This window comes from Aythya ferina (assembly GCF_964211825.1).
Source record: "Aythya ferina genome assembly, chromosome: 10".
Lineage (NCBI taxonomy): Eukaryota > Metazoa > Chordata > Aves > Anseriformes > Anatidae > Aythya > Aythya ferina.
The window spans coordinates 2,191,529-2,215,705 of NC_140306.1; the positions used below are offsets into that span (position 1 = coordinate 2,191,529).

A 24,177-nucleotide genomic window follows, 5' to 3' on the forward strand; every position below is an offset into this window, starting at 1 on the left:
GGATCCTTTACCACTAGTTTAATTGCCCATTTTTTCACTTCAGTCATGCAGTACGAACAAAATGGTGGCATAGAAAGATGAGCCATGACACATTATGCCAACTTCAGCTCCTCATCTGTGCCTATGAATTCCCTCTGCCTCTAAAGTTAACATTTGTCTTTCATTTCTGTTGATAAAAATGCTATATTTTTTTCTACAGGGGCCACAGAGGAAATGAAAAGAAGAAAAAATATTGCTTAACAATGAGACCAAAAGTCTGAAAATCATATACAGATAGATATTTTTACTTATTCCAAAAGTCTATTCCACACAGCTGTCATGGTAAAATACTACGGGCATTATTCATTCTCTAGTATATGAAACCAAAATCTTAACTACTTCATCCAGGGACTACTGTCCAACTGCTTAACTCTCTGCTAAAATAGCTAGGATATTGCAAAAAATAATTGTCCTGGGCAAAACTGTTTGCTGAAATTCAGTGGACATGAAGCTATTACTGGGTTTTGAGAAACCTCATCAAAAGTCTCCAGGAGGCAGTGAGAAAGGTTTGATCACTGGCTTGAACAGGCTTCAGATCAAGTCCTCAAGGACATGGTGGTATTACCTTGAGCAAATTTAATTAATGTCTATTTTGGTTTCTTTGGTTTCCCTTTCTAACAAAACAAAGTAACTCTTATCATAATCACAGTAGCTGTTATGAGGTTTCAGTAATTAATGCAAGTAAAACATTCCAGATTCTCAGGTGAAAAGCAGTACAAGTACAATTTGCTAAAACAATATTTAATTATTACTTTGTTTTTATTTAACTGATGTGTCAGGATTTTACTGTCGTTTGGGATTGCTACTGCTGAAATGTGGAAGGATGTGAAGCATCCAGAGCCTGGGGTGCTGCAGAGACTCCCCCAAGTGCAGTGGCGTGGAATCACTCACTTACAAAATTCCTCACAGCTTCTGGAGTTTAGTTTCTGTCCTGCTCAAAGTCCATAGGAAATGTTTATGAAGGACGTGATTCTGAGATGCAATGAGTGCCTCCAACAAAGCTCTGATTGTTCCTGTTTGTGTCTCACAACGCACCATATGTGCCGTGGTCCTCAACAAGCATAAGCAGTGAGGTTTTTCTGCAAATTGCCCTCACCTGCCATTCACTTTCTACAAGAGGCGAGAATTCCATACCATAAACCTGATTCTTCCTGATGAAATACACAGAGTTTATAAAAATATAAAGAATGAAGCATGTATGTTTGCTAACGACCTATTTTCCAAAGCAGCTTAGCACAGCTCTTGTGGAAGTTGTAGGAGCTGCAAAGTGCCCAGTGCCTTTGAAAATCAGGCTCCCAGGTTTCAATCTAATCACGTCAAGAAGCATTGCAATCTTACAGCTGGACATACCGGGTTATAGGAGCGGCCGATACGGCAAGATGACAAACGACACGCAGGCAGGGCTCTGACCCAAGTCACGCTCAGCATCAGCAGGAGCCCCCTGTAATGCACTTTACAAATCACCCCAAGGAGAATGCTTACCAATCTCTTCTCAAGGACTAGAAAAGCTGAAAAACAAAACCACCTCCTCCCCACCCCCCCCCGAATAACCTGAGCAGAGCAGCTAATGGAAAATGTTATTCAGAAGCCAATTGAGGGCAGCCAAGTGTAGGCACACCTTGGTGATATGCAGCCAAGTGGTAATCAAAATTATTAGATTTGCATTTTCAAAATCTGTAACATCAGGCACCTTTTAAATTATGGTGAGTGCTTTAATGATACCAAAATTGTGTTGGTTAGCATCCAAGTCAAAAATAAATAAATAAGTAAATAAATTTATATATATTTTTTTTTCTACTAACTACTCATTTATTTATTGTCCACCTGCCAGGCACAAGAGGCAATCTACAGAGTCAAATACCTTGTGTGAACTGAGCTCACCACTCTGTTACTAACCCAAGTGCAGATTATTTTCTTTAGATGTCTTTACTCAGTATGGGCACTGTTACCAAGGACAGCTAATTTAAAGAAAAATTGTGATTTTGTTAATACTCACCTTTAGAGCACTCTGGTGCATTTTGAGATATTTTAAAAAATGTCTGAAACAGTCAGTTACAAATAAAGGGTAAGAATTTCTATCAGTAATGTCACCCTGTGCAGTTGCTTTCTGCAGGTTTGTGGGCGCTGCAGAGGGAGGTGGCATCGGGAACTGCCCAGCAAATGCCCCAGGGAGCACGACTGCTCCCGGTCAGTGCTGTGAAGGTGCATCTGGCATTGCTGATGAGTTTCTGTAGGAGAGACAAGTGAATGCTGAATGCTAAAGGGAATGCTCTCAGGGGATGGAAAGCCCTCATTGTCAGGCGGTAGAATAATCTGGTGTTTGGGTGTTTGGTCTCTCTTGGTGTTGCTGAGCAGAGGCCGGGTGCAGCTGCGGTGCCCCCCTGCCATGCGCCCGGCTGTAGGTGTCACTGAAGGCTTGGGAAGCAGCGAGGCTCCCTCTTTGCCTTCCTTTCACTTCAGCATTTTCACCACTGCAGTTTTTGTGCTTGCCATGTGAAGGAAACACGTGGTGTTTGTTTTACACATAGTTTTTCTCTCATGCCGAGCAGGCTGGGAGCTCAGCCTGCTGCTTGTGTGAGCTGGCGGGGCAGACCCTCAGCGGAGCAGAGCCACGCCGGGGCAGCTTGGCTGGCCCCCAGGCCCCTTCAGGGGCAGAGAAGTCATCTTGGCTTTTCTTACCTGCTGTTGTCTGAGTGACATCCCTTAGTGTTACTGCTGCGGTGCACGCTTGGAGAATTTGCCATATTTCTGACCGATTTAATGCATTTGGCTTATATGAGCAGAGATCTTCACAAAGCTTTCCTAATAGCTTTCAGTCTGGAAGAAGAAACGGACCCGAGCAGCATTTCCTACCCTCAGCTGCTGCTCTTGTGCCCCTCACACCCTGCTAAAGGCAGCCATGGTCAGCTGCCCGTGCTGTGTGTCCCACCTGGGCACGCTGAGCTGCGTTCCCCAGCTGCAGAGCCACAGGCTGCTGGCATCGTGGTATGGGCTGAGGGCAGCAATTATCCGAGCTGAAGAGAAGCCTTCCCACCCCGGCTTGCTATTGATTGGGTGTCCATTAGGGGGGATTACTTGTTTAGGATAAACAGCTTTGCAGGGCTGCACTTGCTTGCTGTAGCTCACGCAGGGCTGTGCTGCGTCGCATTGATCAGGAGGACGTGACACAGCGGGACACCAGCTACAGAGGCACAGCACAGATGACATAAAGCGAAGCAGAGGCTGACACTTGGGGATAATGCTTGTTGGTTTTTATTTTTAAAGTCAGTCCAGGGCATGCAAATGTACCTTGAGTGATACAAGAGGACCAGGGCACAGTGAGAAGCGGCACCGTGTGCGTGGTGCCAGCCAGCAAGGTTCCAGCCGAGCAAAGGGTTTGCACCTACGGGAAGGCTGCTCTGTTTGCACTGCTCGGCTCCTTGGCACCCCCCTTCCAAATACACTCATTTCCAATTTGGCTCAGCTGTGGCGGCTGTGTGCTCAGCTCTGCGGGGAACGGATTCGGCGATATTAATAGGCGCAGTGCCTTTCATTTGTGGATATCAAAGTACTTAGCAAACAACGAGGTCTGCTTTGCCAGCCTGGGGTGGAGGAGGCACACACAGTGCTTTACCACAGCAAAAGATTGAACAGGAGACACAGCTCCTATCGTTGGACTCAAGTCAGTGGACTTGAGCATCTCCAAGACTAATCCAAAGAAGAAATAATGACAGTATTTCCAATGCTGGTTTCTGAAACTTGTGTACCTACTGCTTAAGTGCTTATTTAGACATCTGTCCTGGCACAGAGGAGGAGGTCAAAAGAGATGAAGGAGAAGGGAACACTCAGGCTTTGGATATATTTTTTCATAGTAAAAGAAAATGGAAGGAACCATAATTCATCCCCAGACTTAGCAGTGCCTATAGAGGCAAAGTGTGTAGCAAATATTTGTGCCTTTGAATGGAAAACTGTGGAAATGGACACAAGTCAGAAAGGCAAAAACTGCAGCAGTGGCTTATAGAGAGAAGAAACAAAGTCTGGCTCTTTAAACAGAAAAAAGCAGTGTGCGCTTTTGCAAAGGAATAAGTTCATTTCCTTCAGGTAGATAAGAAATACTCGTGTCCCACATACTGTGCTCAGAGGGCATGGCTGTTGCAGGAGGGACACGAGGCTGCCACACGCAGCATGGCCATCGCAGCACACGAGGCTCCAACTCCCTGCATCATGCTCTGGGATAGCAGCATGCCAGGGCATCTGTTAGCTGCTTAATGAAAGCCGGTGTGGCTGACAAGGTAATTTCAGGTTCAGGCATGAATGCTCAAGTGCAAGAGTTTATGTGCAATTACCAGATGCTTCAAACAAGCAGCTAAGACAAAGAGAGGCAATGCCAAGCACACAGGGCTGCATCCAATGCTAAGGAAAAGGGACAGTGCTGCTTTCCTGGGGCTGAATTTCCACCTACATTGCTGATATTCTTTATGTAGACCTAGGCAGATAAGCACTACTTGCAAGTGTGATTAACCATCTAATTACCTGCTTGTCTGAGGCAGCAATTAGCGTTACCGTGTTAAAGATTCACCTCCATTTTATACTTAATCCGCGTAATTTTACCTACAAGATTAATTTTTTTTTTTTTTAATATAAATTATAATGCTATTTTTTTTTCCTTATGGAAAACCAGAGGAGTTACTGTTTTCTTTTTTGTGTTGTTTTTATAAGAGGGAGTTAATAAATGCATTACAGATCAATGTCCTCTATTTGCAATGACATTTTACATTATTATATTGATTTCAAGGCAAATCATGTCTGGAGATAATAAAAATCAATCTTGGAGGTAGAATCATCTGTTTTCTATGAGCAACTGAAGAATCAAAGGCCAATATATAAGTGCTCAAATGTGCTCCAATGTTTCTTTCTCTCCTGTTTGTGACTGAAACATTTATCCAAGACCATGAAGCCCAAAGCAGCTGACGTCTAGCTCAGCTTCAGGAGCTCTCAGTGCTCTGGGCACCATCAGACACTGTGAAAAATACTAAAAACAGGAAAATATAACCCTAAGCTAAAGAGATTTATAACTGGTGAATAACTAAACACATAGTATGAATTAGCACAACAAACTACAGCTATCTTCATAGATTGTTTAAGCACCCTATGGGGCACGGCCAAAATTAATCTGAGAAAGACATGGGGAAAGCCAAAGATAAATGGCAAAACATAGACTGCTTTACACTATTGCAGACTTGAGCTGTGATGGCCACATACGTGCTTTCAGCTCGTCCTCATGCCAACGTAACTCTTCAGTTCCATGCTGTCAGCTGTTACACGTGTGCTCCTGCAGGACACGTTTGTAAGTGGTTTATAACTGGTTTATAAGGCACATGCCTTAACGGGCACTGTTGCAGCACTTCCTCGTGTTTGTAGTATGGTAGTTCAGCCTCATAAACTGTAATCTTATTAAAAGGGAAAGGGACACCATCAGCTTAGAAAAGGGACTTTAGGCTTAGGACTAAAGTCATTTTTTGATTTTAGAAATATTTGTGGTTAGCGGTCTAGATCTTTCCATGTAATCAGGCAGCACTGATCTTTGGCACCGCTGGCAGTGACACGTGGCCACATATTTTACAGGGATTAAGGGGTGGAACGTTTGACCTTTCCTGGAAGAGTGGAGACTCTTATTCAGCAATACACTCAGTTTAGCTGGGCATTTAAGACGTGCTAAAATTGCTTTCCTGAAAGAGAATCCTTATCTTGCTACTTACTTGGCTTAAATCTTGCCATATCAGAACTACGGCAGGGTGGGGGGCATGCAGTTATTTTCAGATGTGTGCTTCAGCATGTCGCTTGAGCCCGTTTCTCTAAGGAATGCCTCTTTGTTTTGGAGTGGACCAGTTTTTTTTTTGTTTGTTTGTTTGTTTTTGTTTTTTAAGTGAGTATTTTATATTCTGCTCCTTGTGACTGCCCTCCTCAGTAACCTGCCCATCCAATTGCTTCAGCCTCACCTGTGAGAATGGCAGCCTCCTTCTCAGCTTCATTCAGAGCTGAACTGCAGTTGCGGTACAAGTTATTAACATATTTCTTAAACTGACATTGAAAAATAGCTTCCCACAGATTGAAAACTGTCTAAGTCTCCCTCCCAGGAATTAATGCCTCCCACCTCCCAGACAGGGACCCGGCAGTCAATCAGCGGATTGCATTTCTGCATACTCAAATACACATCCTTTGTGTGGCTGAATAATAAATGAAGGTTAATTTAAATCTGAAAACACATTAAGAATGGAATTGTATCAAAGGATACTGGGGAGGGATGTGCCGTTATAACAAATTCAAAGACAAAATATATGAAAATATATCCACTCCACTGAGAGTACAACGAGTGTTACTTAAATAACAAGAGGGCACAATACTTCATTTCAACCTCCATTTTACCCAGTGCAAAGCAATCTTATAAAATCAAGCTCTCCCCATACAATTGTGACAAAGAAAATCATACGTAATGGGGTCTGCAAATGACAGTCAAATCTGTCACTCATAGAAATTCATACTTGTTCTTTATAGCAGCATGCAACAGTGCCTGATTACGCGACAAAACCCAAACATACCTTCTCTCTCTTTGCATTTCAGACTCAAATAAAAGCCACTCCACTTCAGAGGTGCCTTAGATGAAATTGGTATATTTGACAAACGATTGAACCATTTGTGACACACTTTATAGATAACCCAGTGAATCCGAGGTGTCACCTTTTGTGGGCTATTGATTGAAACTAGCTGATATCCATCTTTTCAAGTATGGAATAATCTACTGCCATTACAAAAATGATGGCCATCTTACAGAGAAGGTTAATCAGATACAGGAGAAATCATATCTAATCTTTGATAAATTTCAAGTCACTCAAGGATCAATCACCATTCCCTTTGTACTACAAGCCACATGTAATTGTGCAAATGCAGCACTGTGCAGTCTGTTGTGCAGCCCATGTACGTGGGCTGGGGCCAGAAGATTTTTCTCCATTTGAACAGCTTAACCTGCTGGGATTGTTGATTTATGGGGCTTTTAAATACATTTTGAATGGTAATGACCACAAATAGAAAATTTCAGAAAGAAACGGAGCAGCAATAATATGATAGGCAGGCATTCAAACTGAGACATTATAAAGTGACTGGCACGGTCTTTGCACTTTTATGGTAGAATATGGTTTTAGATTTTTCCTAACTGAGTTCTATGTCTGTTATCTACACCCTCCTCCTCAGGACCAAGATGTTAGGAATAAGCTGACATGCAAGAATAAATCCCAAGTCAAGAGTCATTAGAAGCTGATGTCTCTTGAGCTGTCAAACCTACAGAATGGCATGAAAATCAGTAGCTGGAATTTCCAGCTTCCCAGTGAATGATTCACAGCTTAACCACCCTTAATGCCACCCAGATCAAGTCTTGCATTTGTCATGAATGTCTTGGAATAAGCAAGTCTTGGTGTACAGGTGATTTATCAAGTGGTCCCAGACACACTGAGCTTTTCAAGCAGCTGATGTGAACACAGCACGTCACCAGTCCTACCAGTAAGGAGGGCTGGGCGGGAGCACCTACTGATATCTCTGAAAACAGGAAAATATTTACTGTTACATTAAGATCCTGGGAAAATTTTAGGGTATTCTAATTTATTTCCCATGCATTATAACTTTGTTAAAACAAACGTTTACGCTAACTGCTACATCAATATATTTACCCAGAGTTAGTAAAACTCCCATACATGCTGTAATACAGGTACCTATACAAATACCATTTCATACAGCAATGCAATTTGTAGGAAGTCACCACCTCTTAGTTCTCAAACATAATATAATTAGTTCTCAGTGATACTCTGCTATTGTTGCAATCAGAATGAACATCCTAGAGAGCCATACACACACACAGAGGCTGTCACAGTCTCAATTCTAGCATATATCTACACACACCTTAAAGTAAATCTTTTTTGATTCTTTATTATGTGTGTGTGCATGTGGAACTGTATATGTTCAAGGATGTCACTAAGTTAAGTCCAGCACTATATTCTTTGTGTTGGGATTTTGGCTATCCTATGCTGCAGTAAAAAACTCCCCAACTTCCCTAAAGCTGTAACATAAAATCAGCTGAAGGGAAGCACCTCCTTTTTATTTCATTTGGTTTTCTATTTGGTTTAGGGATTTTTGGCCTTGATTTTCCCCTGAGAACCTCAACATGCTGCAGACTACAAAAGCATGGAATATAAGATTCATTGTGGTAACGAGCTAAAGATTCTCGCTGGGATGAAAAAAAAATTAGAACATAACAATTTTTTGCATGCCTTGCAGACTTCATTACCTGCCCCCTGATGGACCTGTCGTACTGAAAGTGGCTGGGGATACTTTATGAAAGCCAACAGAAAGATGACATAACTTAGGTATCAACACCAAAAGTCACATGTGAAACGACGAGCGCTGTACTGCACATCAGCAGAAGATACTGAATATTTCCATTGCTAATTCAGTATGGTCAGTGTCTCCTGAGGGGTAACACTGCAGGGATGTGGAAAATCTTGCATCCACAAAATAACAAGACAGTTTTGTCCTTGCTAAATCATTTTTACTGATTTCCTATGACTGTGTCTGTCTGTCTTCATTATGGAGGCAGAGAACTGTGACCTACTGAATATACGCTCATTTTTAAGTGAAAAAAGCACCAGGGAGGATTCCTGGACAGAAAACAGGCTACAATTCACTAATTTTAGTAAGCACCAAATATATTAGTTCATTAAATGGTTAGAATCTCCACTGGGACACAAAACTCAACATAAAAACCCCAGGAACAATGTAAAGAGTTTCCCACTTGAACTCCTGGCTATCTGTCATTAGGAAGGATGTCCAGCTCAGTTTTCATTGCTGAGTGTCTGTCTCCTGGTGTTATCTCAATGGCTTAGATGCTGGTTGGGTTGTTGTTATCAATCCCATGAATGCTCTCAATCCAAGTATTTCTCTAAAACATCATCTGCTCCTACTACTTTATAATTAGAATATAATTAGTAGAAGTTCTTGCAAGGAGCTCCCATAGAGAAATGCCTCTACCACACTAAAGCAAAATCTGTAATTCCCAAGCTTTATGCAATCTACACTAAAAAGAAATCTAGGCATTTCTCTAGTGCCTCAGGAAATGACATCCTGACAACAAGACATAATTAAGAAGTTTTTGTCCACTGGGCAGGACTAGACACAGCCTAATCTGCAGGCAGGTAGGGCAATCAATTATTCAATTTTATTTTATTTTTTACTTACTTTCAATTTCAAAAATATCTTCTCAGGTCAGCTTAAAGGTAAACCTCAAATGAAAAGTCAAACTTATTAATAAACTGAGCACTTAGAAAAAATAATGCTGTCCCAGTAACATATTTTTTTTTTTTCTATTTTAAAACATTTTTAAAGTTTGTTTAAATAAAATATTTTTTTTTTTTTTCAGATGGAAAATGTCTGTCTCTAGTTACCCATAACACTGAATTCTTATTCAGGTTTTACATATAAATAGCAGAAAAGTTTAAGCCTATTCAGGCCATGTGGATATTACACATTGTCAAAAAGTACTTGCAAGTTTAGAACTAATTAGGAAAGCACAATAGCAGTTACCCAAACTCATCTACAAACCTCTGGAATTTAGAAGTATCCAAAGAACTGAGTCAGCCAACAGGGAGAAGAAAAGCAGGAAAAAGAGAGCTATTTTAACTCTATTTAGTAGCTATTTGCAGAGGGAGCATATTCAAAACTGCCGGCTTGTAAATCGCTCCTGCTAGGGGCAAGCACAGCATGTGAACCATCCTATTAAATACTAGTTTGAGTTTTTAGAGTTTGAATCACAACCAAATGTGAACAATTAAGCTTAACAGAATTACACTGAATAGAGAATTAGATAAGCAAAAGAGGGGGAAAAGCACAGAGCGAAGAGCAAGCCTGCTCTGTGGCCAGCAAGATAACAGATCTTGGAGCGAAAGGGAATAAAAGCTCTCCTCCTTACTTTCCTTGTCTGACCTTGAGCTAGTCATTAAAAGTCTCTGCTGCCTTATTTACCCGGCCTATCAAATAGATATAAGACCTTCATTATAAAGTGTTTTGTCTTCTGACACCGCTGTGCACAGTAGATATTTTTATTTAAGACAAACTTTTACTTGAAACCCTGTTGAGACCTCTGCTACCACAGGCGAGACTAAAGCCCAAACACCTACTTCCAAAAAAATCAAGTTACTGTAAGAACAAAACGAATCTTTAAAAAATATTTTCTGGGCCACAGAGGTCTAATTTGTTTCCTGGTGAAGGTGAGACTGTCTGTCAATGTGCTTTGCTCTTTTGCAAGGCAGTGGCTTGTGTCTCCATGTCCCAATTAGTGATGAACTGAGAAGAGAAGCCTTTCTGAGGGACGTGCTACTGTTTTGCTCTCTTGTTGGTGAAGCTCTAGTACTGATGTTACAGGAAGGGGCAGGATCAAGGCAGGATCAAATGTGGAATGAGAATAATAACCTGCAAGACTGTTCTGTCATTATAACTTGCTCAAAATTCCCAGCTCCTATACTACAAATATACATCACAGAGCATCATTAAAAAGTGTCCCTGACATTTTTTCCTGTTGCGTGGCATTTTACTTCAAATTAGTCAAATTTTTCTTACACGCATCACCTCAAAACAACAATCAAGATCTAACTTGTAAAGAATCACACAGGGAGGAGGAGGAACAAAGAGCACGTCAGCCCTACCATCCTTCCTTCCAGCCTGATTTCAGTGATGGATGAGTTTGGCCCCACGCTTCTCAGCACACAACTTTGCTAGGACTTTAGTCATGGTCTACAGTATTTCTCCCTGACACTACCACTTGTGGCTCTCTGCTGCAGGGAATGTCATTCATCTTCAATTACAGCAAATGGTTTAGTTATCAGGGCTAATGGATTCAGGCTTGAATTGTTACGGAGACTTCCTACTGAGACATAAAAAGAACTGAATTTTTCACTGGTGAAATACTGCTGACTTTCTAAATAAATTCAAATAAAGATTAATATTTAGATGTATTCACAATGAAGCCAGAAGAAAGCAGCACTAAAACCTACAGCTTTGATCATTAGCTCTTCATGATACAATTAAAAACTTCAAACATAATGAAAATAAAATTCATATTTCAAGTGTGCATGTGTGTGTGTGAGAGAATCAACCCAAGTTCATGACAGAACTTCCTTGTATTTTGGGATCAACCTGCCATTGAGTCATGAAGATTTCTATTTATGTCATGTTCCTAAATAACTGTTTTGAATGCTGTGCTACAGCGCTCCCAGAACTTAACCTATTCTGGTGGCCTCTGATATTAAATTCTCTCTGCTGTCATGATTTTGGGATTAAGACAAGGAACTCTAGGCTTTATATTAACTTTGATGGGATTGCTCATAATCTTACTTAAATTGCATTAGAAGAGGTGAAAATCAGGTTGCAGAAGTCTCTAATATTGCAAACACCACCTCATCACTGTTGGGCAGTGTTTTAGTTACTCCGTGACGTGTTAAGAACCATCACACGCAGTCTTTATCCACGTGCCACTTGGATATTATTATCTGATAAGCAACTTTGAGTAAACTGTCACTAGATTCTTCTTTCCAATCCACCTAGGGCCAGAGAGAAAAAGTCAAAACTGTTCAAAACCTCAGAAGTTTGGTTCTGCTAAGCTGCTTCCAGAAATGCTTCTGAGAAAATGCACAAAAGGACTGATATTTCCCCAAGTACTGTCCCAGATTCTTTTCTTCACTGCTCACACATTTTCCTCCTACTATACAAAATGTGCTCTCTAAACACTTCCTCTGTATCTTTGATGTAAAAACCATAGCCTTCAGGCCAGTCTGTTCTTAGTCACTATTTTCTAGGATATAAAGTTCTTAGGAGTAACAGAGTCACTGCCACTTTCACTCTTTATTCTCCTGCAGAGATTCCTTCATCTCTCACCTGAAATGGAGACTGGCAGTAATTTGCTCAATGCATGTAATATTTACATCATTAGCTCCCCCATACCTAACTGCGCAGCCAGACTGAATTACTCAGGTATGGAGAGAAGCAGCTGTAGGGACACCTACTCCCATCTTCCACAAGGCTACAATGATCTCACTTTTCTCTGTTGTATTGTTTTCTCTTACAGCATGGCCCTGAGTTATTCAAGACATGTGGGATTCCTGTGAAGCTCACGTTTGGAAGTTTATTCCACTGTATGCCTTGGAAAAGGATAAACTGTGTCCTCCTTCGGGATGAAGATCAAACTCATGCTGTTAGTAGACTTACAATGCAGTCTTCTTGAATGAGCACAAAGAAGATAGATACATGGGATTTATATCTCATGGCAGTAGAATTGTCACATTTAGTTTTCTACAGACCAAAACAGTTGCAAGAAACTAAGAGTTCCATGAGACAGATCTCCTACTGCCAGCAATTCCCAGTGACTCCATTAAGAAATGCAGTCTCAGGACGTGAGAATATAGCCCCTTATGTCCAACCCCAGCTGGACTCTTTTCTTCCTCCGCAGCCAGTTTGTGTGCAGAGCCAACAGCCCGAACTGTAACCAGCAGAGCCCGCCGACACGGGAGAGGTCCATCAGTTCAGCTACCTCCAACTGATTTAATCTACTGAGCACACTTCTGGCCTGCTCAGCATGGTGGCACTGCCTCGTTAACCAGACCGCACGATTCTGGCTCGTCCCACAGACCTCAGCTTTTCCTACTTCTCCTAGTAGCTCTTTGAAATCTAAATTAATTCTCTGCAGCTACTAGCTAGGGAAATAGGTGGAAAACGTTAAGTTAAATGTATTCCTTTTCTTATGAATTTGTAAGTGTCCCCAGTCAGATAATAATTTCCAGTTAACAAGCTCTGGCTAGTTTTCTTTAGCTATGAAATGAACTACTGGACAAAGTATTTATTACTTACGTTTTATATACAATGACATACATAAGGACACATACATAAGTGAATACACTACATCTATTTGATTAATATATATATATATCAGAAGTCCTTGATCTGTGGTTTCATTTTAACTATGCTGGATTTTCATTTGTATTCAAAAACTGAAAAATATTTTAACCTTTCTGAAATGGATCATGTTAAAATAAATTGAAGCAAGTTGATGAAAAGTGTTAATTAACCTGCTTTCGTCTCATTAAGAGTCTGTGTTTAACCTATAGGTCATCTCCTTTTTCAAGAGATGTACGGATTTGATCTTCAATGATGAGCTAAACAACCCAATCCCATATTGATGACTGAGTCAACTCCTGAACTTCCTGCTTTTTTTTGGGAGAGGAGAAGACAAGAAAATATCTAAAAAGAAACTGCTGAGCTTTGTAAGGAATTATTCTAAGTCATTTTATGCAAGAGAGGTTGTAACGATGCTGACCCTGCAATATCATGGGGGGCTTAAGACAAAAATAGACAATAAAAATGGGATTTATTTTTTTTAACCTTACAGGTTATACAGATATAATGTCTGAACTTTTCCAAAAGAAATTATTTTTCCCACGTTTATGTGCTGAATTGGAAACATTTGTAAGAATCAGCCAATTGCTCATTTTGACTTCCTTTTTTTGTCTGTGCAGTTACCACTTTCAGGATCCCCAATGTGACTAAAGATTGTCTGGAGGTTGCAGGGACATGGACCAGAAAGGAGAAGGCAGGGAGAAGCAGAAGAAGCATCTGCTGCGTTTACCCAGAGCAAATATTTCATGCTGACTGGCTCTCTGTACAGCAGAATTTGATAGGCAAAGATCCTGGAGAAGCTGCTCCATGAGAGTCAATATATTTGTTATTTCTGCTTTTAAAAATATAACTCTAATAATGCTATAGATAGGTCCAAAATTGGCAGGAGAGATAGGCTGAAGATCTATGCTTTTTAATATCAAGCTCTTCACCGAGATGACTTTTATCACATTAATGGCTAAATCACACTAACTGTAAAACAGCCAAAATGAGGCAATTAGTAAGGCTTGTGACAGCCACAGAAAATGAAACGCACTAGGTTTTCAATGCAAGCCAGATGGATATCTTCAATATATTTCTTATTGTCTGCTTGTGGTAATACGTTCAATTAAACTGAGTCAGTACTACAGAAGACCATTTGAATTGCCTGAAAAAAATTAATTGTCTGCTGCAAATTTAATGAAGCTTAACAGTTATATTGTGTTTACAAGTTTTATTTGTTATGATCAGTAAGTGTTTACAAGAAAAAAAACTAACTTCATTCAGCTAGCCCTAAGAGCGAACCATCGGCATTTTACAGTTTATTTCATTTACATGTTTCTTTGCCACTTAACTGTTTTTGTCCTTAGGAGCTGACCTAATTTTGTCTCCCCCAGCTAAGAAGCAGACCTCGTGGTGCTGCTGATTCAGGAGTGTCTGTGAGTTAAGCCTCACATGACAGTCTGCCCACAACACCGTGCTACGACACATCTCCAAAGAGGCCGATGGAAATTACCCCTCTGATAACCCCACGCCCCACCCCTGGATGCTTACTATGATCCTAATCAATGATTAAGCAAGGCCACTGGCCTTCCCCGGCACAACACAGCTAATAGCTCCTGGCTGTCGTGTCTGACGAGTTCACATTGAGGAAACCCAAAGCACAAGGCCAGTACCTGGTAGGTACTGGCTTTGGGGAGGGCTTGGCAGCAGATGGGAACCTGCTTCTCATATTTCCCCCTCTGTAATCTTGCAACAATTACAACCTTTTTCTTCAATTATCTGTCAGAAAAATGGAAATGCTGACATGATACACAGTTACTTCATCTTCCCTGGGGTGCTTTGGGGCTGACCTGATTTTTCTGAGGACCTCAACTTCTCGTGTGAGCAGAGCTGGGAAAAAAACTACCTATTTATCAGGCTCAGGTATAACCCACAGAGAGTAGATGCACCTGCCAGCTTTTCAACACAAACAACATGAGCTCCATACAGCTGCAGAAGGAAATTTTGGATAGGCACCATATAATAACCTTTACTGTTGTTTGCAATTGAATATTCATATCTAGACTACATATAAAAACGGTGTCCAGTAACTACTAAAAAAAAACAACAACAAAAACAACAACAACAACAAAAAATTAAAACTTCTGACTTTTTCAGAGTTCTAAATTTTTGTGTAGAAACCCTTGCTTTTGATATCAGTCAAATACACATGGTGTATGCTACCAAGCATAATTGCAAAAATCCCATAATATATGGACAGCCCTAAAGTGCTACTCTGAGATTACTTTAAACTCTGCAACTCTTTTTTTTTTAAGTTATATTTTTTTTGCTTTCAACACTAGGTGTCATGTACCTATTTTTTTTTTTTTTTAATTAATTAATTTATTTTTTTTTCCTAAGGACTGAGGCATAACCAACAGGAATTTAAATTAGATTGAGTAGAACAGTGAGGAAAGAGGAATGAAGACCTTGCATGACCTTAAACATGGCTGGGTCAAGACAGACCTCAGGAAGTGTGACAGAAAGGCTATTCGTATTTCAAAATGACTGACCACTAAACCCACGACATACAGATGGTACAGAAGATGCCTGCAATAGCCTCCTGGGACAACTTTCTATATAAGCAAAGCAGCAGCAATTTGTCTGACCAGGGGAACTTCTGGGAGGTACAGAGGATTTCTGGTAACGTGGACCGTGCTTAAATGGGTGAGCATATTTAAGTATCATTTATTGCATTTTCCCTGTGGTTAATGTGAAAAATCAGCCAAACACACAAATAAATCCCATCTTAACGGAAAGCTTATTCTCCCTCTTATGAAAAAAAATAACACCTTTCGCCCCCACATGCACTTGATATCCCAGTTACTCAGTAGTCAAGTTATAGCTCAAAACAAAGCTGATAAATTCATGGTGCTAAGTTATTTCTATTCACTAATTAAAAATGAAAGGGACAGTCATGAAAATACACATGCAAAGTTTTGTGCTGAAAGATTAGCATTTTGTGCTACTGCACAGTAAAACCATTGCACAGTTCCTGTACATTCAGTTCAGGGGTGTACCCTAAAAAGGACGGACACTTTGTTAATGCACCCAACACTTCTGCAGCAGTAGGTAGATATATCTCAAAAAAGCTACATGTATGTTTGACTAATGAAATCAGTAGTGGCACTATCAGAGAACTAGATCAGTTGTAGGCAAGACCAGCATTTGCTGATCTCAGTAGCCCAAATAGCCATACAATGAGATTTAGGGCTGTTATACGGAATCTGTGTCTGTGATGAGGGAAATAAATGATTTTTAAGTATAAAACAAGGTAGGAACAGACATGTACATCATCCTAAGGGTGGAAGAGATCCTGTTAGAAACGCACAACTGTGCTAGAGCATTAAAACTCATAATACTCTGGATATTCACCCTGGATTGACTTTATCTATGAATATCCAACAACAAAAAAGTGAAGCGTGGTAATGTGTAAACAGTTCCAAAAGAATAAAACAATTCTCTTAAGACCCATGAGGGATATCACTGAGAGTATGATCTTCCATATGAGCTTTATCTCTGTATTTTCTGAGTTTTGTTAGACTCCAATAGCATAAAAATTGAATTAATTTATGGGTCTGCACCCACACTGATGAGCACGGTACTGCCTCTGAACTATGAGCTCAGCTATTTTTAAAGTGCCAGAATAACACAGGGAAAATATCAGGTTTAAAGACAATACCACTGAAGTCTCTGACAGGTCTTTTGAGGTGTCCCTGCTCATGGAAGGGGGGTTGGAATTAGATGATCGTTAAGGTCCCTTCTGGCTCAAACCTTTCTATGATTTAATGATAATGGACCAGAATTTACAGTACTTAATCAATCTTCAGTTTTAAATGCAATACACCAATTTGATGTTCACACAAAGGAATAGGCTTGGAAAGGAAAATATGCAATTTTATAGAAAATAATTTGGATCCCTGTGCTGGACAAAGTCAAGACAATCAGTCTGTTCAAGCGTGAGGAAAAAAATAACCTACTGACATTATCTTTGTATTATTTTTCTGCTAAAATGATACAGATACAGGCTAACAAAAATTCTCTTGCTTTTACTGCTTTGAGCCTTCCCATGACAGTCAAAACGAGACAAGCTAATGGCAGTAGAAAAATGTTAAAAGTGCTTCATAATGAAACAGGCAAATAATGTCATCGGAACTTGCCCTTGTCAGAGATTTAACAGTATTACCAAGCAGTATTACCAGCATTGTTGCACTTTACTACCAGAACAGAAATTACAGACTCCACCAAGCGTTTGCAAACTGCTTCACTCTGTTATAAGATACTGATAAGGGGACTGGAAAGGATGGGATCTTCCTGCTCTACACTCAAACACAACCAGATAATGAATGGTATGAGAAGCCCTTTCTGGCAGGCTGGAGTTCTTTGAAGCCATAGAGCACCTCTGCTGTCCTGCAGCAGGGATGGCGACTGCTGCCACTGCCCCTTTGTGGCTGGCTCCCAGGAACCTCCATTTGGGTCTCACTCATTGCTCCTGAAGGGAACCTGAAGTCTTTGCAACAGAACAGTTCTCCAAGTATACCACTTGGCGCCAACTACGCCACTTAACCAACACACGGAGTCATGCTCAAGAGGTGGGAGCTGGTGCCTTCCTTGGCAGGTCCCTGGGGAACAAATCACGCGGTGGCTGGGACATCCCGGCCAGGAGCAGCTCCTTCCCTCGGCTTCTCCTCGTACTTAGCATATTCAAGCTTCTATTGCAGCACCTTGAAATTAGATTCCTATTTCAGAGCTGCTGCTATATTAGCCAATTTATATAACTGCATTAAATACAAATAAACTTGTATTGTACAGTATACGCCTGTTTATACTCTTTGTCATGTAATTCCCTGGTGCTGAGAAAGTCTATAGCCTTGCTATGTGTAGGAAAAATTGAACATTTAGCCTCGAGTACGGTAAAAATGGAAAAAGAAAGATGGAAAATTAATATTTATGTATTACATGTAAATACATGCCATGTTTTACATAGCTCTGAAGACAGTCTGTGGGATTCTCCTCCATCCTTACAAATTCAATCCTGCTTTTTAATTTAAAGGTCAAACCATACATGCAAGTCTGCAAGATTTTAGGTCTCAGAGGCCAGAATGGATCTCACTGAGAACAAACCAACACAAGAAACCCAAAACACAACCTCACTGGTTCGGGAAGCCACTGAGGCTCAACAGCTCTGACAACAGCATGTTAATACACAGCCCTATGGGCACCCATCAGAATTTCATATTTTGTAAGCTGTCTAGTCATGCATAATATGAATATTTATTCATCCCTCTCTGGTTGTTTGCCAGAGATTTATTTTAAGCTCCTTGGTTCTGGTGTAGCAGATATTCTCCTCCTCCTTCCATCCTTGCCTACACTGTCTTTGACACTGTCGACATCTCTCCCTGAGAGAGAAAGAAAATTAAAAAAAAAGAGAGAGAGGGAGACAGAACCTGCAATGTTAATGGAAGAACAGAGGAAGGTTAGAAAAAATGTCTTTTGACCTTCACAGTTTTTTCCTCAATGACATAAGATGAGTTAGGAGAGAATATAAGCACGTCTTAAGGTCAAAAAACTCATCAGCTGATAAATTAGTCTTTTTTACACCACAAAACTGAGTTAAAGTAAGGTATTCTGTCATATTTCTGTCAAAACTTGCCTGTGTTTTACTTAGGGCAGAGAAACTCAAGCATTTCAGTATAAAATAGAGTATTTTACACAGTTCATTTGGAGTTCAGAATAGTTTCTGCTCTTTTATACTTTTTATGGGATAGACTTTGAAATTGCATTTCTCAGCCTGCTGTTAATATCCACATCCCGGGCTTAAGAGTTTATTCTCTGCTTCATGCACACGTGTCACTCCCATTAATGCTAATGGAACCGAGTGAAAACGGAGCACTGAGGGAGAAAAAAGCACTTGCTAATCCTTTATAACCTCTCCGCAAAGCAAAGTGATTTGTAAACCATGTGAGCCCAAAGATCGGGTAGAATAGCTGCGAACTTTGTGCCCGGAGTTACTGCCTGTTCCTTGGGTGCTACTAATAAGGGAGGGCATGCCGTGAACTACAGAAGCATGACTCTCTGATAGCAGCGGGGAAACACAGTTCTGTTTTTAATGACTGGCTTTTTAGGGTGCCACAAGCAGCCAGTGAATTGCAGAGGTGCTGCAGACCCAAACCCAAGTGCTTGGGCATCCTGCAGCACTGAGATATGGGATAGCATCAGCTGTGGGTGAAACGTGGACCCTCCTGCCACAAAGATGCTCCACCTCCATGGGGTTCCCAGGTAAGAGGCCCAGGCTGTGTTCACCCTTTTTTTGTGCTGCCCCCTTTATTCCAGGGCAGACAGTCATCGACCAACCCTTGCAATAGCAGACGTGGGCTTTGTTGCGCCTGCTTTCCCTGAGCATTTCTTCTTTAGCTATTTGCTGCAGGCTCCTCCTCAAGACAACACAAAGTAAAGGCAGAGTCAGCTCATGTGGAGATCAAGATCTTCACTCATCTCTATTTTTGTTTGCAGGGACAGATGCGGGCATGGGCAATGCCATACAAGCTACTCAAAAACCCTGTAACTATAATACCTAACAGCATAGCTAAATCAGAGGCACACATTTTGCCCTGAGAAGGAAGCTGCTGCTGTACCAGTGTCACCTGCAGTTCATAAATACAACAGGGGCTCACCAGCTTTATCAGCACTTGCCTGACATCACTTGCTGAAATGTGCTCTGACTGTAAAAAACAGGGATTAAAACTTGCATTGAAACATTTTAAAGTATTCCCTATACACCACACAAATAATTGATGAGAAGACCCTCTAACCAAATACTATCCATCAGTGCCAATACATGGGAGAATTGAAACTGACAGCATTAGAGCTTCGTGATTGATTTATTGCTTTGTAATCAATCATCCTGATTTGTTATCCAATATAGTTTTTTCCTCAAACAAGAAGTAGAAGGAGACCTATTAAAAGCGTAATAATCTATATACTCATTACCTATAACAATTCCTCAGACATAGGACTACTTATAAGCAGGGCAAAAATTAATTTAAGACATTTGTCAGTGTCGCTCCGTTTAACAAATTATTACTTTAAACATCTTTGTCAAACATTATAGCTTCTGCTTTTGAAAAAAAAAAAAAAGATGGAAAAACTCAGAATGCTCATGAATAAACACCTGGATTTCCTGTCCCTGACACACGAGGCTGTTTTGCAGCCGGGAGAGCCGGAGTGTGGAAGAACCTGCAACTCCCACGAGGCTGCTTTGGCTCAGCAGTGCAGGGGAAGGAACAGTGCACGTGTGACTGCCCCGGGAGCTGGCAGAAGCCACGGTGGGGTACTGTGCACCCATGATAAGAGCCACATTACCTTTCACAACCAGACTGCCCGTGCTGCTCGCCGTGCCGAAGTGGTTGGTCGCCACACAGGTGTAGCTTCCCGCGTCGGCTTTGGTGACGTTGACAATCCGGAGGCTTCCGTCATCCAAAACCGAGATTCTGGAGAGACAATCAGGAGCAGAAGTTATGTATTTTTTATGTTAACATAAAATTCTTCTGAGTCTGCATTAATTATTAACAATTTGAACAACAGACAGTCCGCTGCCCATTACCGAGTGAGTTTAGCTGACGGAAATCTCTTAGGACGCAATTCATAAATACTGAATACATCATTTACATGAGTTTTCCATGTCTTTACTTGAGGGCAACTCTAATTTACACACCGGCAGCTTGTGTAGGTTTTATGTGAGGCTGTACTTTGGTACCGGGTGCTCGCCATGACAACCCCTGCAACATGTGCTACGCAGGCTACATCTGAAGGGCTCGACACTTGCTGCTTAGCCATGCAGATACCTCTGCTGAGCTGGGCAGTGCTGCAGGTGTTTCCTTGCTGCTGTCTTCCAGGAAATCCAGAGGGTTTGCAGTGAGGGTCCCACGCTGCCAAGTTTCCCCTCCCTGCTCCCCACCTCTCTGCCTGCAGTGCTCGGCTGCTTGCAGGTTAAAAAAAAAAAGATCCTATTTCATTCTCGTTCCCTCCTCACACAGATCCTCCCCATCATAGAAGTGCTTCCGTGGGCACTGCTAACTTTCTCTTGGAGGCAGAGTCCCACAGACCTAGTGTCTGTAGTGGGTACTACAGGCCTGAGATAATGTAGGAGACACAGGACAGCAAAGGAGCTTCAGTTGCAGTGGAAAATTCAGGTATTGCTCACTGCAGTGTCCTTAAATATTCCCAGGGAAATTCCAGTATCAGAAGCATCTTTGACCAACATCATCACTGCAACTGGTTAGCACAGTGTTAATAGACTGTGGTTTTAAATACTTTGCCCCGACACCCTCTCTTTATTACTCCAAGTACTTCAATGCATCCCCTATTACATTTTTGTCATTTTCTTTTTAATTAGTACATTCTTACTTCAGCGTCTAGCAACCACAGAAAATACAATTATTTGAAGACGCACAAAAATAATCTGTAGAAACTCCAGGGAAACCTTCCCTCCAGCTGAATAGCATCTCTTTTAGCAAAACACTTGGTTGTCTGCTCAGTTCCATGTCTCCTACCACAATCTGCTTTCTGCCCTTCAGCCACTTTCAGACCTGCACTGAAAATCTGGTATTAATTCCTGCCTTCTCCTACTCAATTATTTCCTAATTTAACTAATTTGAAAGAAAATGAAGAAGCCTTCTTGCATCCTTAATGCCAATCAAGCTCTGTAAAACCGGATTGAGAAATTGGGCTGAAAGAAATGTAGCAAACAATGCCTGCACTCATTGCAGAAATGCTCTGGGCCCTGCCAGGTGAGCACTGCTGGGCAGGGAACAGCAGCAGGCTGTGTGGCTTGGCAGCAGCCTTTTTGTGTAACCATGGTGTGACATTGGGGTAGGTTTGTGTCAGACAGAGCAGGAGGACAGAGCTGGCTGACAGAAGCAGGACAGCTGGGTTAAACACAAGCCCAAGGACAGCCGTCCCCACCAGCCAAGGGACTCCCCAGGCTCTGCACGCTGCAGCCACTGGGACAAGCACGGTCTCCAGAGGGACTCAGGAGATGTCGCTTCCCCTAGGAGAGCTGGTGCTGGTTCCTTCTGTCACACCATACCCTCTTGGTGGGCACATATGGGTCACCCACTCCACACAAAAATGTGACAGCCTGAGTGTCTTTACAGTGTCGGTATGGTGTGAAGAGGAGGAGGTTGGTGCATGATGCTCCGACAGCAGCCACCAAACCTCCCTCCTGGCCTCTCCCTGACCTGCTCTTGCAGCAGCACAACAAGTAGACCATCTGTCAGAAACCAGGGGCAGAGGTTATATTTCACACATCAATAACAGTGATATTAATAGAAGTTTCTCAACTGGCTTATAGGCCTCCAAATTGTTGCAGTCAGTAGCATTCACTATTGTAATTTATTTTTGCAGGAGTCCAGTGACATATATTTGCTTCGGTAGCAGTTGCTCCAGTTCAATAATTGGAAGAGAGTAGTGTATAGCTACTTGTCTCTTATCTTTACCACTGTGTTGGCACAAATCAATGCATGTATTACATTAAATGTGCACTGGAGCACAGGACTTGCCATACTGGCCTCTAGTGCATGAGCCTGGGCAGCAGCACCACCAGCAGCTCCCAAGGAATTACTTACTGCTGTTATCAATTTCAGGTCTTTGGTAACAACAATGCCTTTCTGAAGGATGAAGGTGCCCTTGGCAGGCATTAAAATTCAAATCAATATAGAGGACAGAAACAAGCTCAGCAAGATGCTCCAGCTCAAGAAGGACCACCCTACACCAGCCTTGCTCTGCCAGGCTGTGTGCACTAACTCCCTCAGCATTTCTGCCATCAAGAAATCTGAAAAAAGTGGTATTTTAGAATGTATTTCCATGGAGTTGAGATTTTATTTTTATTTATTTTGATCCATGTGGTTCAAAACTGTCCACAAGACAATTTCTTCCATGGGTCATTTCAATTGCATCTGTGGACAAAACTAGCATCAATTTCAAATTTTAATATATTTTCTGTCTGTGTCTTTCCCATGCCATTGGTTTCCTATTAAGTCATCTTTACTCCCAATGTAAAATTAGTTTGCAGTTAATGTGGACTGGATAACTCTAGGAACAACCTCTGGATGAGGTCAGCAAATCCACCACTGACTCTGGCACAGTTACTGTTGTCTGTTTCTTCCCATCTCTGAGCAGAAAGCCCCAGCTGGCTGGTTTCAGTTTGAGCACACAGGCACCTTCTGACTCTGGTAACACACTGCAAAATGTTTGGGTGGGACTTGCACCAAGTTCTCCACACTCATTCCCCAGTGGGTGTCCATGCACGCCTCATTCGGGTGTGGTAACCAATTCCCTGTACACTCCTGTAAATTACCAGCATTACAAATAACAAATAATTGTGCAAGCTGTTTATTTTACTTTAATAAATCAGACTACTAAAATCTTAGTGTGAGTCATTGATTAGGAGGCCTTATGGTTATGTGGCTCTTTTTGCTGAAGGTGCTTTTCTACACTGAGTGTTTTGTGCCTTAATTTGAATCCAATGTGCTAGAAGTTAACAAGTAATTATTTTAACACTTTGAAATTTGTTACAGTTAGTTGAGAAAGTAAGAATGACTTTCACTGATTTTGCTACTTCACAAATTCTCTTTGCAGAAGTATTTGCATTAGGGGGGAGGAAAGGCTCATTGCAGGCCATTGAAGGTTCTCAAACTGCTAATTGGCTTGAAAGCAAACATCCCCTGATCAGCCGCTTTCAGCAGTTTGGTTGAACAAGTCCTTACAAGACCCAAAGTTCAAATTAAATGAAGTACTGCTCCCTACACTTTCTCTTCTGAAAAATACCTACAATATGTTCTCTAGTAAGAAGCTAGGAAGACTTAAAAATAAAGCACATTTCCCATAAAGGCAGATTACTTCAGAATAAAGCAGTGGTTGCTGAGCACACACCACTTTAAACCACCTCAAACCCAAAAACTGAGCTATTGACCTGCTATTGAGTTCCCTGACACTGCTAACCACAGCACTGGGAGGAGGAACTAAAAATGTAAATCTGTTCTTGCACCAGTTAAAGCAACTGATAAACCGGCAGTTAGTCACTGCTGGTATCACAGAACAGACAAAGAGAAAAACATCCACTTAGAAGTATCAAGATGGTATAGGATATTT

General features: G+C 41.3%; 1 protein-coding gene across 3 annotated transcripts in view; it reads right to left on the reverse strand.

Moving 5' to 3' along the window:
• LOC311441873 (contactin-4) overlaps positions 1-24,177 on the reverse strand; it is a 297,643-nt gene that overhangs the window by 15,112 nt on the left and 258,354 nt on the right. For all 3 annotated transcript variants that reach the window (XM_084530449.1, XM_084530447.1, XM_084530448.1), the window contains exon 13: positions 20,389-20,516. In XM_084530449.1, the coding sequence (XP_084386575.1) occupies positions 20,389-20,516 (128 nt within the window). The remainder of the gene's footprint in view (positions 1-20,388; positions 20,517-24,177) is intronic.